The following is a 20,094-nucleotide window of genomic DNA, read 5'->3' as shown; positions in this document are numbered from 1 at the left end:
TTATCGGAAGTGGTTGTAAAACTCACTTAACTACTCTCACCCTCTTTTGCTGATGTGGCAATGTAGGCCACATTAGCTTACGGTTTCGTCACTAACTTCAGAATGAATCATCAGCAAGTCCAGGACGAAGTTCAGGTTGGTAAATGGAACTTCTGTGAATCTACAACAAGAAAATGCAGGTACCCTTTCAAGTGGTAGCTCATGTGATATATAAGTACAATGAAGAAAACTGCAAATGGCACTGCTTGTGGCTAGGGTACTACGCAGTGGAAGAAGTGTGTTGGAATAGGCTGCTTACTGCTTAACCGATTGGTGTAAGCAGTCCTAGTTCCACTAGGATTGGTCCTTCCTGTCCTAGCTTACTAGGATTAGTCCTAGTCGAGTTAGGGTGGTTAGTCCCACTTTATTTATGTTTCTTTTTCTTTATTTTTTATTTCCTTTTATTGTTTTTCCCCAACTGAGTCCTAGTTTGGGATTCCTAGTTGTATTAGGAATTCCTAGTAGGACTAGGACTGAGTTAAGTTTCTATTTTCAGTTGTAATTCTGTTCTCTATATAAACAGGGCCTGAATGATTGAATTAATCATTCAAGCATTCTCTACATCTCTCTTTTAACATGGTATCAGAGCTAGTCTCTCAGATCTAGCCTGGTTCCTAGCCCACCACCCTCCTTCCATTATCACTCAATCTCCATCTTCCCCCCCCCCATTCAACTCTCTTCACTTTTTCTGGTTTTTTCTCCACTTAGGGCAAATCTAATGAGGTGATTTGTAGATGCTGCCCTAATTTTTCACCTCAACAATTGATGATTTAAGAAGTTCTTTGATCGATAGCTGCTGCCCACACTTTTGCAAATTTTTTTTGGAGTTCTCCCTTATTGAAGATCAGATTCTCTTACAATTATAGGCTGGTTTTCTTGGGATCCAACACTGCAAGTTTTTCTGGACAGCTGCTGTCTCTGTTTCTCTTCCTACCATTGAGGCATATATCCATATCACTGTCTAGGTTTTTTTTTGAACAAATATTCAAGACCTGCTGCTTCTCAATCTGGTTTATTTCTCCTCTCTACGTGGGCAGTTTGTTGCACAGATCTGCATCAACTTTGAAGACAGATTCTGCAATTTTTTTTTACGACTTGAAGACCCCTGAATCTCAATCGACTTCTCTTCTAGGGTTTCCTTAAAACCCTAACTATCGATTTTTATTTAGGGCTGGTTCTTGTTGCTACAGAAGGGACTCATCTTTCAGTTTTTATACTGTTTTGTCTGCAATATGGGGGACTCAGATGTAACCACGGCCAACTCTGGAGTTGATTCTCAGCCGCGGACAGAATTTCTCCCTTATGCTACAGCTATTAAACTTGAGGGATCAAATTACCTCATCTGGGCCAGATCTATCTCCTTGGCTGTGGCTGGTAGGGGACTCACTGGCCATCTTACTGGCACCACCACACAGCCTACTGAAGAAGGTGCTACCCGTACTAAATGGGCTACCAATGATGCTATGGTGATGTCCTTTATTACGAATTCTATAACCACTGACCCCTCCAGTCAATATCTACTCCTTGACATTGCTACTCATATTTGGACTGCTGTCAAGGGAACTTATGGCCGTTCAGGTAATGATGCTTAGGTGTATGACATTAGGAAGACACTCCAACATACCACTTAGCAGGAGCTATCTGTCACTAAATACTATGCTGCCCTCAAGTGTTTATGGCAGTAATTGGATCACTATGCTAGGTTTTCACCTACTACTACTACTGAGGCCTATCATTCCTATGTTGATAAGTTTCGGGTCTATGATTTCCTAGCTGGCCTCAATGATGATTATGATCTAATCCGGGTACAAGTCCTTGATCAGATTCCTTTCCCCACTTTAGAGGAAACTTTTTCTTATGTTCACAGTGAAGAGACAAGAAGGGCTGCCATGATGATTACTCCAAAAGTTGAGCGATCAGCATTACTGACTGCTGCCTCCACTCCTGTTACTTCTTTTGACAGTGTTGGTGCTACCACTACTAAAGAGCCTGTGAAATGTGAGCATTGTCACAAACCATATCACACGAAGGCTCAGTGTTGGAAATTACATGGCAAGCCTGCTGATTTTGAGGCCAGACGAGGACGTGCTAAGTCTAAAAGTAAAGCCAATCACGCTGAAAGTGTAGCCCCAACTCCTACTGCTGACATCGGTTTCTCTCAGGAAGAACTCCAGGCTCTCCGTCGTATGTTGAACACATCCGCTGCATCTACTACGTCTGTTGCCAATTCAGGTTCATTCTTTGCCCGTACAGGTATTTCTTTTGCTGGTCATTGTGCATCGGTAGTATCCACTCCATGGATCATAGACTCCGGTGCTACTGATCACATGACAGGTTCTTCTAGCCTTTTTTATACATATTCTCCTGCTTCTGGTAAGGATAAAGTCAAAATTGTTGATGGGTCCCTCTCCTCCATCTCAGGGAAAGGATCCATTGGTTATTCTCCTTCCCTTACCCTGCCATCTGTGTTGCATATTCCCAAATTTATAACTAACCTTCTTTCCATTAGCAGTATCACTAAATCCCTAAATTGTAAAGTGACTTTTTTTCCAACTCACTGTGTTTTTCAGGAGCTGAACTCGGGGAAGACGATTGGATCGGGTAAAGTGCATGCCGGATTGTACCTGCTTGATGGAGATCCTACACCTACTCAGTCTTTACCTTTGGCATCTTTCTCTTCTGAAATACATAAATGGCACTCTAGACTAGGCCATCCCCCCTTAGGAACTTTATCAAATTTATTTCCAGCATTAGTTAAGGATTGTAATAAGGAAGATTTTTTTTGTGAACCTTGTGTCTTGGCTAAACAGACACGTTCAACTTATCCTATTTCTAATAAGAGATCCTTTTCCTTATTTCATACTGTTCATACTGATGTATGGGGGCCTAGTAGGAAAGCTTCCCTGACTGGCCATCGGTGGTATGTCACTTTCATTGACTGCTATTCTAGGTTCACTTGAGTATACCTTATGCACACAAAAAATGAAGTTTTTTCTTCCTTTCAGCACTTTCATCAATTAATTAAGACCCAATTTACTGCCACTCTTAAAATTTTGAGGAGTGACAATGGGAAAGAGTATACGGAAGGTCAGTTCCAAAAATACCTTGCTGCCCATGGAATCCTCCATCAGACCAGCTGTGTTGACACTCCAGCCCAAAATGGTGTGGCTGAGAGGAAAAATCGCCACCTCTTGGAGGTGGCTAGAGCTCTTATGTTTGCTCGCAATGTCCCTTCCCTTTATTGGGGAGATGCAGTTCTTACTGCAGCCTATTTAATTAATAGGCTGCCCAGTCGGGTTCTTCTTTCCAAGGCCCCTATTGAGCTATTACTTGGCTCTTCTTCCTTCATAGTCCCACCTAAGGTGTTTGGCTGCGTTTGTTATGCCAGGGATACAAGGTCCCCTGGTAAACTTGACCCACGTAGTCTCCACTGCATTTTCTTGGGTTACTCTGCTACCCAGAAGGGGTATAGGTGTTATTACCCTCCTTCCCGCCGGACTTTTGTTAGCATGGATGTTGTTTTTCATGAACATGTTTCATATTATGTGTCCCCACCTCTTCAGGGGGAGAGTGTTAGTGAAGATGTGCTGACTATTCACTCTTCACCTCCACTACAGTCTGTTTACCACGAGTCTGAACCAGTTCGGCCTGTCCCCAGTACTTCCCCTGACTCAAGGGGAGAGGTTCCTATACAGGGGGAGTCCATCTCTATTCAAGAGCAGCAACCTACCCCGGTCCAGACTCCTATCCAAAGGACTATTAGTGAATTTCAGAGGAGGATTGATGACCGTACTGTGAAGACCTATGGAGGGAAACATAAGCAGGTTCAATCAACTGTTGCTCCAGTACCCATCCAATTGCCGAACCTGGATCTAGAACCTGCCTCTCCACCTGGTAATATTCCTTCTCCTGAATTACCTATTGCTCTTCGCAAAGGTGTCAGGACTTGCACGCAGCATCCCATATCTCATGTTGTTTCTTCTAACTCACTTTCCCCATCCTTTCATGCTTTTGTTTCCTCTCTTTCTTCTGTTCGTATTGCTAACCATTGGCAGGAAGCTCTATCAGATGGAAAGTGGAAGGCAGCTGTAATGGAAGAAATGGAGGCCTTGAAGAAAAATAACACATGGGAGCTTGTGGTTCTTCCACCTAGAAAGAAAATCGTTGGATGCAAATGGGTGTTTGTGGTGAAACAGTAGGTTGATGGAACTGTGGATAGGTATAAGGCACGGCTCGTGGCCAAGGGGTTTACTCAGACATATGGCATTGATTACCAGGAAACTTTTGCACCTGTTGCAAAGTTGAATACTGTTCGTGTGTTATTATCTTGTGCAGTTAACCTTGGATGGGATTTGCAGCAGCTAGATGTAAAAAATGCCTTCCTAAATGGAGCACTGGATGAGGAAGTGTATATGGACGTCCCACCAGGGTTCTCTTGTGACAGAAACCAAGGAAAAGTGTGTAAACTGAAGCATGCACTTTATGGGCTGAAGCAGTCACCTCGAGCATGGTTTGGCCGGTTCCACAAAGCTATGATTTCTGTGGGCTATAAGCAGAGTAATGCTGATCACACACTCTTTATAAAGAGGACTGGTGAAAAACTCGCTGTTCTTATAGTCTACGTCGATGATATAGTAGTTACTGGTAATGATGGTGATGAGATCAAACGACTGAAGACCTTCCTTGGACAAGAATTTGAGATTAAAGATCTAGGGAAATTACGATACTTTCTTGGGATTGAAGTGGCCAGATCTTCTAAAGGCATTTTTCTCTCCCAGAGGAAGTATGTCCTAGACTTATTAGCTGAAACCGGGTTGCTAGGCTGCCATCCTTCAGATACTCCTATGGACCCTACTGTTCGACTCAAGGAGAAAGAAGGGGAGCCTGTTGATAAAGGCCGGTACCAAAGACTTGTAGGGAAGTTGATTTATCTCTCACACACTCGTCCTGACATTGCTGTCGCCGTGAGTACTGTAAGCCAGTTTATGCATGATCCCTATTCTTCTCATATGGAGGTTGTTCTTCGTATCTTACACTATTTGAAGTCAGCTCCTGGAAAAGGAATTCTTTTGTCTACGCATGGTCATCTACGGATAGAAGCATACACTGATTCTGATTGGGCTAGTTCTGCAGATGGCAAGTCTATTTCTGGGTATTGCTCCTTTGTAGGTGGAAATCTTGTCACGTGGTGTAGCAAGAAGCAAAATGTTGTTGCCCGTTCTAGTGCCGAAGCTGAGTTTCGAGCTATGGCACAGGGTATTTGTGAGTTACTCTGGCTTAAAGGGTTGTTACAAGATCTTGGTGTTCCTATTCGTCTTTCTATGATGTTGTACTGTGACAACAAGGCTGCAATCAGCATAGCACACTATCCTGTACAGCATGATCGTACCAAGCATGTTGAGGTGGATAGGCATTTCATCAAAGAGAAGTTAGAAGATGGGCTGATTTGTATTCCTTTTGTGACATCTCAGGGATCAACTTGCCGATATCTACACCAAGGGATTGTCCTGGAAAATTGTTTCATCCCAATTTAGTCAAGTTGGACATGATCGACATCTTTGCTCCAACTTGAGGGGGAGTGTTGAAATAGGCGCTCGCTTACCCGATTGGGGTAAGCAGTCCTAGTTCCACTAGGATTGGTCCTACCTGTCCTAGCTTACTAGGATTAGTCCTAGTCGAGTTAGGGTGGTTAGTCCCACTTTATTTATGTTTCTTTTTCTTTATTTTTTATTTCCTTTTATTGTTTTTCCCCAGCCGAGTCCTAGTTTGGGATTCCTAGTAGGACTAGGACTGAGTTAAGTTTCTATTTTCAGTTGTAATTCTGTTCTCTATATAAACAAGGCCTGAATGATCAAATTAATCATTCAAGCATTCTCTACATCTCTCTTTTAACAAAGTGAAATCCTCTGGACATGAAAAACAGAGGCCCAAATGCTCCAAGATTCACCATCGAATGATATTTTTACTTTTATCATTATTAAGGAACCATGATCGGGCTAGATAATTTCCTGGATGAATACTGCTTTGATCTTCATTGTCCCTAGGACATTAGTTGGTTCTGAGTAGGGATGTAAATGAATAGCTGAAATTCAATTCTGTATCCGTGTCTGTATCCGTTTAGCACTATCCATCTGTCCGAAAGCTAAACGGATACGGATACGGATAGACTATAGCTATCCGAAAAGCTATAGTTACATGTAAACGAATAAAATATCTGATCCGTATCCGTGTCCGTATCCGTTTAGCACTATCCGAATCCGATCTGTAAGCTAATCAAATGCGGATGTGGATATAACACTATCCGAGCCGAATCCGATCCGTTTACATCCCTAGTTCTGAGCAAGGTGTTGAGATGTAGGTTCCGATCAATACATCAATCAATTAATAAGAGGCAAGTCCAAATCATTCAATGTGTGTTCTCAAATTATGCTCTACAAAGCTTGGTTATGGTTCCAGCCAGATACAATAAGCACGGGGGACCTCGGCCTATTCTATGACCATCACCGAAATTAGCTCTTACATATGCTTTCCATCGAAGGACTACAGTAGGTAAACTGGCCAGATCGTCAATGAGAGCAATTATAGTCACTGTCCAGTTATTTTAGGAGTCATGTGGCCAAAAACTACCCTTCAAAATGCATCATCTCCTAATAGCTAAGCTCTTAAGACAGCATTTCAGTGTTTTTTTATGTTCATGAATGTTGACAATGTTAAATCCGTGTACAACAAGGCAATTGCTGAATCAGTTGGGCTGTCTTCATCACTGTTATCCCAGACGCCTCGAATTTCGATAGCATATACCAGAGAATCCTTCAAGGTTGTGCTGAAGAAATGAATGCTAAAATTGGATTCCAATCCTATTGGCATTACTGGACTGGGGGCTTCAAAAAAACAGGACCAGGCATTGATAGGATTGAAGCCTAACACCCAAAACCTTTGCACTAGTAAAACATACGAACAGAAATACACACGCATGTGTGCGCGTGCACGCACACACACAATAAATAAATAAATAAATAAAGGCATTTACATTTCCTTCCATAAATTTCCACAACTGTGCAGGGTTCATCTTCCCAAAAGTTCAGGCGTAATGTTATAAGGTCATGGCATGCCAAATATGATTCATATATCAAGCAGATCATGCACATTCAAAGTGCCAGAGGAATATCCCCACACGCATTCAACTATATTAAATGGCAGTCATTTGAAGAGGCATCATGTAATTGCAATACATATAGGGGAAACAGGTATTCAAGAACAATTTACAAGCTTAGCCTCATGGCTAAGACTTCACAAATCCCTCAAAGCAGGTGAGTTTCTGTTCCTAAGAGTCTCAAGTCGATGGCAGGAACTCCTGAAAAACATCATCCAGTAACTCATCAGGTTACCATTTGATGGATGAATGGTCAAGACAGCCCTCCGCAATCTGTACTGTCAGCTTGCCTTGGCTTCTTCATGCTACAACTCTCTTGTTCCATGGCTTTCAGTTTGTTCTTTATTGCAGCTATTTTAGCACTCCGGCTCATTTGTCCAGAAAGACTACCAGCAAGGCCTGATTTGTTGGCCTCACCAACTGTTTTGGGAGGATGAGCTGCTGTTTCAACCAAGAATTTCTCACTAGCAAGCCGAACAACCAAAGGGCGCCCACAAGCCAATCTTCCGTTCATCTTCTCCTTGGCCAGTTCTGCTTCCTGCATGCTCACTTCAATGACAGAAGTAAGGCATTGCTAGGGAACATAATGAATAATCTGGCGAAACTTTTGGTGGGTGGTGAGGGGGGGAGGAGATGAGGCAAGATTCAATCCTAGGCTATGGGGATGACCCCTCACAAGATTTATAAGTCAAGCACACATGCATATTGAAAGATCTGGGCAAGTTACCTCTCTACTACTATACTGGATAAAAGCAAAGCCACGTGGCTCTCCACGTTTTGGGCCACGAGTGTGCCACAGAAAGTCCTCGGATACAATCTTTCCAAATGGAGAAAATAGCTTAATCAGAAGAGCCCTGGAAAATAAAAGGGGGAGTTGTCATGAAGAAGCAACAGAAGATAGGGAATTTAGTGCTCAAAGGTTCGGTATTGAAAAAGAACTCAAGCATATCAAAAGAGTGATCTTACTCTGTTATTCTCTGGTCAAGGTTACCAATATATAGTCTGCTTTCACACTTCTCGTCAACAAGACCATTTTGATCCTGCTTAAAGTAATTAAACAAACAGAAGTTAGTGTATAAGAGTACATGATAAGATGATAAGAAGCTTTCAAAGAACCTTCTATGGATTGATTTTTTCTCACAACAACATGACTATATGTATTGCTGGCATCCAAAAAACTGTATCCTTCGATGAAAACATTAAGGCTATGTTTGGTTGCAAGGGAAATCAAAGGGAAGGGAGTGAAAATTTTCAAACCTAAAAAAGAAATTTTGTAATCATTACCCCATGTGTTGTATAAACTACTTAAATTTCTTACCATATTTAGTAATGATACATTTTACATGTAAGTTTTATTTTACTTTAAGTGGAATTAAATAACCAAATATGGAATGATTTGGAGTTAGTAATACAGTCACATGTAGTAATGATTACAAAAAATTCTATTTTAAGTTTGAAAATTTCACTTCTCTTCCCTTTAATTCCCCTTGCAACCAAACGAAGCCTTTGGCTCTATTTGGTTGCACGAAGGATCACAAAAGTGAAAATGAAACAAAATGGTGTTAAATTAATCAACAAGTAAATAAAGGGATAAAGAATGCCACCCAGTGGCGCAGCGCTGCGCGACCGGCTACCCTGTGCCCAGACACAGGGGGCGCGAAATGACCGCCACACCCCTGGTCATTTCCATCTTTCAAGGGGGGGTGGCGGTCATTTAGTGCAACCGTGTTTGGGAGCAGGGGCGGCGTGCGCTACGCAACCGGGTGGCGTTCTTTCTCCCATAAATAAATAGATAAATGAAGCAAGAGCTTTCCAATAGGTGTTTGTCTGACTTGGTGAACATAAATAAGTTGAGGGGGTTTCCATTTTCCAAGTCAATATTCTGAACAACACTTTTTGGAAAATCAAGAGCATGGAACAAGAACTCACCTGGCGAGATCTCAGTAATATCTCGTTATTTTCAAAAGGCGAGACGAGATGGAAGGCGAAATGAAAAACTACAATGTTTCAGTCGAGATCGAGATCTCGGTTCGACCGAGACTAAACCAAACCCCTTTTTAAGTTATGCTTTAACTCAACCGAGACCAGTCAACAATCATCGAATTTGCAAGATCTACAACTAATCCAAAGAATTTTGAAGAAGATTTGACATTCCAAGGTAAACCATTTTTCCCCAAATCTGTTTTTTCCAAAAAATATGTTCAAGAGGCTAACCTACTTCGACATGGGAAGCCTATGCATCAGTACAGAGTCTAACTTGCTTCGAAATTATGGCTTGGAATCATAGAGGTATATGTTAAGATTGGCGTATTTTACACTTTACATTTCTAATGCTTATTTAAGTAATTAAGTTGTTTTACAGTAATTGTATGTTTTGATTGCTTTCTAATACTAACTTATGTGTAGAATAGGGCCTATTAGTAGATTAGTACATTGTAGCCTACCAACCTAGGGTCCGAAGTCAAACTCCTATTTGGACTTTGATTTTGCAAAATTTGATAGTGTCAATGTGTTTAAATGGTCCAAAATAGGTTGTATACCAAGTTTCATGACTGATGAACCAAATTACTATCGACCAATGAGATGATGACCTATGGCAACATCTGGGATGAGGCCGACCCGAGCTGACCTTATCCATCTAGCTCATCATACGTGTCAGATGCCGGCCAACCCGATCTGACCTGAGCCAACCTTCAGATCATCCATCTAGCTCATTACAACTATCAGATTCTAGGCCGACCCAAGCCGAACATGATAGATATAATGCGGCACAACCATTCATGTTCGGCCAGGTGTCACCTTCAATTATCCCGTAAGGCTAGGCCGAGCTAATTTACAAAGATTAGGTCGGCAATGAACGATACAAAGAAGAAATTATGAAGCCGAGTATCAGTGTTCAGGTCGGTTATACCGCAGCCGAGACGACCACATCAACTCCCTAAGTCAGCGAATAAGTCGAAGGTCAGAATCACTTCACCCATATCATGCAACCCGCATGACTCCCTGTGACACATGTCTGCACCAGGAACATGCCACCTATACAAATAGGAATCCATAAATACGGTCTAGAACCGATGAAGAGCCTATGATGATCTATAAACTCAACCCTATAAATAGCCAAGCATCGCACAGGTATGAGAGGGAATTCTCATCTTTCTTTACTTAGAGATTTATCTGTTGCAAGAGGTCTGACTTAGGCATCGGAGTTATTCCGCCGGCTTAATCCAGCACCCCTTAGCCACTTCTGCTCTTCTGTGCAGGTCAGCTTGGATCAGGTCTTGCCGTAACAGATTGGCACCATCTATGGAAAACCGCATCAGAAAAGCTACGAAGATGATTCATCATGGCAGTAGTATTGCAATCAGAAATTTCTAGAAGACAAGGCCGACCTCCGGGTTGGCAAAGTCTTCATCCGTGAGGCAACGAAGACCTCATCCGTGAGGAGACGAGCCGACCTACGGTTTAGAAAGAGACGAGCTGAATTCCAGGTTGGAAAGAGACGAGTCGACCTCCAAGTTGGAAAGGGACGAGGCCACCCTCCGGGTTGGCAAAGTCCTCATCCGTGAGGCAACGAGGACCTCATCCGTGAGGAGACGAGGCTGACCTTTGGGTTGGCAAAGTCCTCATCCGTGAGGCAACGAAGACCTCATCTGTGAGGAGACGAGCGACCTCGGGGTTGGAAAGAGACAAGGCCGACCTCCGGGTTGGCAAAGTCCTCATCCGTGAGGCAACAAAGACCTCAACAGTGAGGAGACGAGGTCGACCTCCGGGTTGGCAAAGTCCTCATCCGTGAGGCAATAAAGACCCTCATCTATGAAGAGACGAGCGGACCTCCGGGTTGGAAAAAGACGAGCCGACCTCACCTTCGGGTTGGAAAGAGACAAGGCGACCTCTGGGTTGGCAAAGTCCTCATCCGTGAGGAGACGAGCCGACCTCCGGGTTGGAAAGAGACAAGACCGACTTCCGGATTGGCAAAGTCCTCATCCGTGAGGAGACGAGGCCGACCTCCGGGTTGACATGGAAGACCTCATCTATGAGGTGTGAAGGACCAACCTCCGGGTTGGCATGGAAGACCTCATCTATGAGGTGTGAAGGACAGACCTCCGGGTCAGCAAGGAAGACCTCATCCGTGAGGTGTGAAGAACCGATCTCCGGGTAGGCATAAGAAGACCTCATCCATGACTATAACTAGTTACTCAAGGCAAACCTTCCCGAGCCGTGGACTTGTGACTACTCACTCAGGACAACCTCACCTTGAATGAGTAGGGGGCCTCTGATGAACCAAATTACTATCGACTAGTGAGATGATGACCTATGGCAACATCTGGTATGAGGCCGACCGACCTGAGCTGACCTTATCCATTTAGCTCATCATACGTGTCAGATGTTGTCAGATGTTGGCCGACCCGATCTGACCTGAGCCGACCTTCAGATCATCCATCTAGCTCATTACAACTATCAGATTCTAGGCCGACCCAAGCCGACCTTGGTAGATATAATGCGGCACAACCATTCATGTTTGGCCACGTGTTACCTTCAATTATCCCGTAAGGCCGGGCCCAGCTAATTTACAAAGATTAGGTCGGCAATAAACGATACGAAGAAGAAATTATGAAGCCAAGTATCTATGTTCAGGTTGGTTATACCACAGGTGAGCCGACCACATCAGCTCCCCAAGTCAGCGATTAAGTCGAAGGTCAGAATCACTTCACCCATCTCATGTAACCTGCGTGACTCGAGGTCATGCCTTCCGCATGACTCCCTGTGACACATGTCTGCACCAAGAACATGCCACCTATACAAATAGGAATCCATAACGACGCTCTAGAACTAATGAAGAGCCTATGATGATCTATGAACTCAACCCTATAAATAGCCAAGCATCACACAGGTATGGGAGGGGATTCTCATCTTTCTCTACTTAGATTTCTCTGTTGTAAGAGGTCTGACTTAGGCATCGGAGTTATTCCGTCAGCTCGGTCCGGCACTCCTTAGCCACTTTTGCTCTTCTGTATAGGTCAGCTCAGCCACAGGAGAGGTCGGATCAGATCTTGCCGCAACAATGACCGAGCTAGGTAAAAAACCCATTGAAACCATCAAAATAGTTAAAAAAAAGAAAAAAAGTGCACCAACTCGGTTTTTTGGCTGGGCGAAATGAGTACTGAAACCGAGTTCTCGAACCATGATTAGGAGAAAAGAAAACACATTAGTTTAGGCATACTTTCCAAGCCCAACCTAATGGTTGGAAAACCTGGACCAAAAAAAATAGAGTACAACTTTCCAATACAAAGTCTTAACTTTCCTGCATTTTCCAGGCAACCAAACAAAAATTAGATAAAATGCAGTGACGGGGGTTATCTGACAATTAGACATGCACCTCTTGCTGACTATCTCAAGGGGCATCCCACGTGTTGTACTAACAACATATATGTTGACCCCTCCATTAACCATCAAACTGTAATTGGCCAGGAAGCAATCATAAGACTTTCTAGAACTCTTTAAATTACGATTTTATGCTTGAATTGATTCAAGGCAAATTGCTAGACAAGCAACCTTTACTGTATTTAACACCCAAAATCAGACCTTGCCACTATACACTTTCATTCCCAACCAAAATGAAATTGCAGCTTCTCTTAGCAGAGCTGTTATGACTCTTTTTCTTCTACCTGCTTATTCTGTGTGCAAGATGGCAAACATGCCAACAAATGCACCCAAGTAAAGGGAGGCATTTACTCAAACAAATTGCCCTGCACAGTATTTAACACCTTAAAGTTAAGAGTTTGTCACTATTTCGTTTTCATTCCCAATCAAAAGAACCTGCAACCTTTCCCTTCTCCTTCAAGCTACCTACAATGGATCTCTTCTTCCTCTACCTTCTTTTTCCATGGTTTAAGATGCCAATGCACCAAAATATGTTTCAAATCATGGACTGTGTTTGTCTGTGTTGCCGGTGCCAACAACCTTTAGCCAGTGTGGAGGATAGTCTCATACTCTCATCAACCTTTAAGACCACAATCCACAAATTAGTTGAACTTCGGTACATGGTCAAAATATTTCGGTTTCAAGAAGCCTCGAAACAAAGCAAGGACCAACTCTATAGGCATATACCAGATTCCAACATATGTTTCGGTCTCATTAAGAAATTTTGGTATCTAAACAAAGCAATGTTATAAATTCAATATTTCAATTGTCATGAGTTTCGAAAATTTTCAAATAAGAGATGGAAAACCCCAGATTTCGTGCTTTTTGGCCAAATCATCTGCTTTCTTGGTGGAACAAGATGTTGGGGACTATTTGAATGCATCCACATCAACGATTTACCGGATTTGAGCAAGATTTGTGTAAGATTCCATATGTAACATGTAGTCATGTACCATGCAATTTGTACTTAAGAGTGTTTTATGTAATATGTAACATGTACCGTGTCAGTATGTCACATGAGCAACACAAAGATAACCCATGTAAAGCATCAACCTGGTTGAAAGGTTTAATGTACCTTTTCAGCCAAACTCACAATGAACCAATAACAGTGTGCAGAAGATGGATATGAAATGATAAAAATTTCAGCGTCGGGGGTGGGGAAAGACAAACTATCAAGGAAGCAAAACACAGTTGGAAGCTCATGTAAAGCATCAACCTGGCTGAAAGGTTTAATGTACCTTTTCAGCCAAACTCACAATGAACCAATAACAGTGTGCAGAAGATGGATATGAAATGATAAAAATTTCAGCGTCGGGGGTGGGGAAAGACAAACTATCAAGGAAGCAAAACACAGTTGGAAGCTCATGTAAGCACTCGAAATATTGAAAGGTGTTTGTTTGAACTGTTATGACAAGGAATTGCAGGTTAGTGATAAGCGTTTGAATTCTCTAGGGCCTAAAATCAAAAAATGCCTCTTTGGGTCCCATTAAGAGATTACAGATCCAGATGGAAGGTATACACAGCAAAGAATAGTAATTTACTATTCGGGCAATCCAAAGAAGAGTTCTCCTGACTCAATTCATAAAAGATTTAGCATGTGGCACCACCATAAAAAACATTTATAATTCATACTCTGTAAATTGATTACTCTTAGACACACTACGGATCTTATGCCAGACTTGCTCACAGTACTCTTTGTCAGCCCACAAGGAATGCTACACTTATCTGCCATGCAGAGAGAATGTGCTGCCTAAAACTTGGGGATTAAGCCCATGGAAAGCTATTCACATGTCCAGTTTCAGCCTAAATCTTTTAAAAGTTATTGAAAAGTCAACTTTCTGAAAACATTGAAAATGAGCAGAGGTCTAAAATGTAAGGGGAAAATGACAATACATACTTGAAGGGATTTGGAGATTTGACAAATGTTCAATCCAAATTGTGCTGATGCAGGACAAACCCTAGGAGCTAAGGAATCCCGCAATAGGACAGGATCACAGGTGTAATACCATAGTAAGGACTTAATGCAAGGGCTGGAATTTGCACAACACCACATTCAGCATTAGACATAAATAACAGAATTTACTAATGGCAATTATCAACATAAATCAAATGAATAAACACCATAGGTCTTAGGAATCAATTCTAGCAACATATATGGTTAGTTCCACAAAGCTATAGGTAAGAAGATTCATGGCATTGCATTCAAAGATTCAGTAGGCATGCATGACAGTCCACATAAGATAATAAGCCACTAAGTAGAAGCACTAGGAATATATGTAATGCCAAAACAATACAGCCAATGTAAAATAAAACTGTTTTTGATCTGAAAAGAGTGGGGAAATCATGCAAACATGATTAAAATAAAAATTCTGTTTCAAGGTTTGAAGAAGGGATGGGTTGTAGAGGTTGGTTTGGGGGTTAAGGTTTCAAGATAAAAAACTGAGAATGGGACTGAGATGGTTAGAAATAGGGTTAGGGTGGGGAATAAGGTTTTTCGGTTGAGAGGGAGATGGAGGGGAATGATGGAGAGGTAGGCTGGGGTATTTCGGCTGCAAGGGACAGGGGGAAAGGGGATTCACGACAGCAGCGGAGGGGGGGGGGGGAAGAAAGGGAATCACGAACAGCAGCAGGGGGGAAGAAGTCATGACAGCAGGGAACGGGAACTAGGGAAGGGAAGGGAAAAAGATTTCGGTAGCAAGGGAATGAAGGGAGAGGAGAAAGGAGAGCCGTGGGGGAAAGGGGGAGAAAGAAAGAGAAAGAGATAAGAAAGTGAGGGAGTCGTCCCTTGAGTGAGGGTGGAGGAGAACCGTAGACAGGGGAGGGAGAGAGAGCTTCACGCAGAAACTTCATTCTTCATTCTTCATTCATTAATTCGATTCAATGTCTCAATACAACTTAAATAAAGACTAAACATGTAAATACCTGAAATACCCCTAACCTAATTAAAGCCAAAAGAAACAAATAAAGTTCCCAAAGTACCCTCACGTAAGTTATGAAGGCTGAAACTAAATTGCAGATTAAACAAATAAAAATACGAAAATGCCCTTCACTTATTCAACATAAATACTAAAAAGAAAATGACAAAAATAGCCCTAAATGTCTAAACAGCCCCATGCTAGCCTCTGGTAGTGGTGCACAAAGGGCCTCTGGTAATGGTGCGGCGTGATCTCCCCATCATGTGCTCTATCCAATGGTCAGATAGGTTAAATCAAATTTTCAAAGTCAGACAAACTTCACAGGCCATCAAGCAATGGTTTTCCTGAAAGGTCATTTCTTTTCATTTTTGACCCAGAGGCCAAGAAGACGAGAGTTTACCCTCCCTATTGTGAACGGCTGCTTCCGCAGACAAAGCACAAAATTATACTCCATAGGTAGTGAAAATAAATACATAATTCAAACACTGAGGTAAAGGGATAACAAACTCAATAGGAGGGATGTTTACAACATGAGAGGTTGCCTCCTTGTCGTCCATGGTCACATCTTGCTGCACCTGAACAATTGGGCTGTATCCTAATAATGAACAAAAACTTTTCTTCTTCTTCTGCCATAACTTATTGTTTTTCCTCAATTGACTTAGGAATTTCATTGTGGACAGCAAGCTCTACTTTAGGAATAGTTTCTTTTGACTTGAGGATTCTTCATCAACAAATCCTTGAAGAACTAACATTTGCCATATGTGAGACTGTTGAGATAGGCTAGTTACCCGATTGGGGGAACTAGTCCTAGTTGTGTTTGTGTTAGGATTGCAGTCCTAGTTGTGTTAGGATTACTCTTTTTCTTTCTTTTATTTTTTTTTTTCCACTGTTTTATTGTATTTTCCTCCTCAGCCGAGTGCTACTCTGGGATTCCTAGTTGTACTAGGAATTCCTAGTAGGATTAGGACTGAGGAGTTTTATTTCAATTACATGTACTTCAGATTACTATAAATAAAGGGCCTGGGTGATCGATTCTGATCACTCAAGCATTCATATTCAGAGCTGTCTACATGGTATCAGAGCCATCTCTGATCTGAAGAACAGCTTCCCCTCGATTTTTCTGGTTTCCATCTTCAACACACTCTCGGCTTCTGGTTCTCTTCTTCTCCAACTCTCTCGGACTCTCTACTTCATGCAGGGCAGCATCTTTGAGGTGATTCAATGAAGAATTAGCTGCTGCCCTCCATGACACCTCTCTGAAAATCATTCAAATACTGGGGTGATCTGAACCTGCCGCAGGTTTCCTCCAACCTTGGAGATCAAGCTGCTGCCCTAATTGAGCTGGATTTCTGGTTTTATTTGGAGATTGATTCCTGCACCTTCTGATCTACACCCTATTGTTTTCAAACTGCAGATCCAAAGTTGCAATTTTTTGCATTCAAACTGCAGATCTGAATTCAATCCACAGCAAATCCAAATCTGCAATTATTTTGCATTCAGATCTGTCCCTGCTGACCTAAATCTTCTCCAATTCAGGGCTTTTATTGGCTCATCTGAAGGGGCCACTGTTTGGAGGACACTTTCTCTGCTACAAGGAAGATACTCGAACCTTGTTTCAGCCAGTTCTAAGGGCTGCAACTCATACAGCCTTAAAACCCAGGGCTCTACTCGATTAGGGTTTCCTATTACATCATCAGTTTTTTTCTGATTTTTGAAGGAACTTTACATGATGTCTGACATCACTTCAGCTGACTCTGATGGATCTTCTCGACCAGAGTATCTTCCTTTTGCTTCTCCCACCAAACTAAATGGGACAAACTATTTAATGTGGTCCAGATCCACTTACCTTACAGTTGCTGGCCGTGGCTACACAAGACACCTTACAGGCACTACTCCTATCCCTACCGAAGAAGGAGCTACCAAGACTAAATGGTTATCCACAGACTCCATGGTCATGTCATTCCTTATTCATTCTATGCATCCTTCAATTGCATCGGGCTACCTTCTCCTAGACACTGCTGCCCAGATATGGAAGGCTGCTAAAAACACCTATTCACAGGTAGGGAATGATGCTCAGGTCTACGAATTAAGGAAGAAAATCCATGACACCAAGCAGAATGATTCATCAATCCCTCAATACTATGCTGAACTCCACAAGTATTGGCAAGAACTTGATCATTACTCTGATTATCAGCCCACTAATGCCACTGACATTGCTGCCTACAGAAAGCATATTGACAAAATTAGGGTTTATGATTTTTTGGCTGGACTTAATGTGGAATACGACCCAATTAGGGTTCAGATTCTAGGCAAAGACCCTTTCCCTACATTGGAACAGTCTTATGCCTTGGTTAACAGTGAAGATCGCCGAAGAACTGCTATGCTCAATACTACAGTTCCGGATCGATCAGCATTGCAGACCGGGGCTGGTTCTACTCCTTCAGTTGCTGATACTTCTAAATTTGAGAAGACACAGATTAAATGTGAGCATTGTGGAAAATTGTGGCACACCAAGGCTACCTGTTGGAAGATACATGGCAAACCAGCCGACTTTGAGGCTAAACGTGCTGCTCGCAAATCAAAAAACAAAGCTAATCATACTGAAGCTGTCACTCCTACCCCTCCTACTGACACTGGACTATCCAAGGATGAACTTCAGGCTTTCCGTCGTATGTTACAGGCTTCCGCTGCTACAACAACACCTGCCAATTCTTCCACTCCTCCAGGTTCAAATTTAGCTCACTCGGTATTTCTTTTGTTGGTCACGTGCACTCGTAGTCTCCTCTCCTGGATCATGACTCCGGGCCATCGATCATATGATCGATCCTCCAAGATCTTTACTCGTTACTCTCCTACATCCGGTAAAGACAAAGTACGAGTAGCCGATGGCTCTCTCTCCTCTATCTCCGGAAAGGGCTCCATCGCTTGCACACCTTCCTTACAGCTTATCATCTGTTTTACATATTCCTAAATTTACCACTAATCTTCTTTCTATCAGTAGTCTTACCCGTGACCTAAATTGTAAAGTAACATTTTTTCCTTCACACTGTGTGTTTCAGATCCGCAACGGGGCGACGATTGGATGTGGTAAGATGCATGGTGGATTGTACCGCTTGATATCGAGTCTTACTTCACCACCGCCTTTGCTTCTCCCATCCCTCAAAGTGCGTTAGTTTCTTCGAACTTCAACAATGGCATAATAGACTAGGTCACCCCCCTTTAGGAACATTATCCCTTTTATTTCCAGCACTAGCTAAAGAATGTCATAAAGATGATTTTTTTTGTGAAGCCTGTGTTTTGGCTAAACAACATCGTTCTACTTATTCTATTTCTAATAAAAGAAGCTCTTCTCCTTTTAATATTGTTCACTCTGATGTTTGGGGGCCTAGCCGCAAACCATCCCTTAAAGGCCACCGTTGGTTTGTTTCTTTCATTGATTGTTATTCTAGGTGTACATGGGTATATTTAATGCACAACAAAAGTGCAAGTTTTCTCTTGTTTTCAAAATTTTCATAAAATGATTCAGACCCAATACACTGCCACTCTCAAGATATTGCGTAGTGACAATGGTAAAGAATACATGGATGGTCGGGCCAACAAGACTTGCTGCCCATGGAATACTCCATCGACCAGCTGTGTTGATACCCCAACCCAAAATGGTGTGGCTGAAAGAAAAAACCGCCACCTTCTTGAGGTAACTCGGGCTCTTATGTTTGCCCATTCTGTCCCTCCCCAATATTGGGGAGATGCTGTCCTGACTGCTGCCTATCTTATCAATAGGCTCCCTACTCGAGTCCTTGACTCTGCCACCCCTGCTTCATTACTGCAGGGGTCCTCCACCTTTGTTGTCACTAAAGGAGTTTGGTTGTGTCTGTTATGTTCGCGATACCCGATCTCTGGGCAAGCTTGAACCCCGTGGGACCCGGTGTATTTTTTTAGGTTACTCTCCTTCCCAAAAGGGATATAAGTGTTACCATCCTCCTACCCGTCGCACCTTCACCAGTATGGATGTTGTCTTTCATGAAACTCTATCTTATTATCACCCCACACCTCTTCAGGGGGAGACTTTTGGTGAAGATGTGATGGTTGACCTTCCCATACAGACCCAGACCCGAGTCCAACTACCTATTTCACCCACCCCTCAACCGACTGTTGTTTCCTCCCCTCTCCCCTCTCCTACTTCCCCACCGGCTTTTCCACCGGATTTTCCCCATGGGGAGAAATTAGAGGATGCTGAAAATCCTATTGGTGATAATTCCCTTCAGGGGGAGGTGACTCCAGTCCAACAAACCATTAGGGAATTTCAGAAGAAAATTAACGACTCTAATCTCAAAACATATCATAGGGGACATTCCCAATACAAGCAGCTTCCATCCACTGTAGCTCCAGCACCACCACAGTTGTCGGCCCTGGAACCAGATCGATCTCCAGGTAACATATCCTCTCCTTCATCTCCTGATTTACCTATTGCTCATCGTAAAGGTATTCGGGCTTGTACCCAGCACCCCATTTCTCATGTAGTCTCTTATGACTCCCTTTCTCCATCATTTCGTACATTTGTCTCCT

At 42.6% G+C, this 20,094-nt stretch overlaps 1 protein-coding gene across 2 annotated transcripts in view; it reads right to left on the bottom strand.

The window, feature by feature from the left end:
* Positions 1-7,130: 7,130 nt before the first annotated feature.
* LOC122663439 (probable RNA-binding protein 18) overlaps positions 7,131-20,094 on the bottom strand; it is a 31,114-nt gene continuing 18,150 nt past the window's right edge. Inside the window, exons 1-4 of one of the 2 annotated variants that reach the window (XM_043859154.1) lie at positions 12,374-12,385; positions 8,159-8,232; positions 7,920-8,046; positions 7,131-7,730 (exon numbers count right to left, since the gene is read on the bottom strand). In XM_043859154.1, the coding sequence (XP_043715089.1) occupies positions 7,446-7,730; positions 7,920-8,046; positions 8,159-8,232; positions 12,374-12,376 (489 nt within the window). In that variant the 5' untranslated portion in view covers positions 12,377-12,385 and the 3' untranslated portion in view covers positions 7,131-7,445. Of the gene's footprint in view, positions 7,731-7,919; positions 8,047-8,158; positions 8,233-12,373; positions 12,386-20,094 lie in introns of those variants that run through there. The other variant, XM_043859153.1, reaches the window with a different exon arrangement.

This window comes from Telopea speciosissima, chromosome 5, assembly GCF_018873765.1.
Source record: "Telopea speciosissima isolate NSW1024214 ecotype Mountain lineage chromosome 5, Tspe_v1, whole genome shotgun sequence".
NCBI lineage: Eukaryota > Viridiplantae > Streptophyta > Magnoliopsida > Proteales > Proteaceae > Telopea > Telopea speciosissima.
The sequence above is the reverse complement of the archived record's forward strand: the minus strand, read 5'-3'. Positions and strand labels throughout refer to the sequence as shown.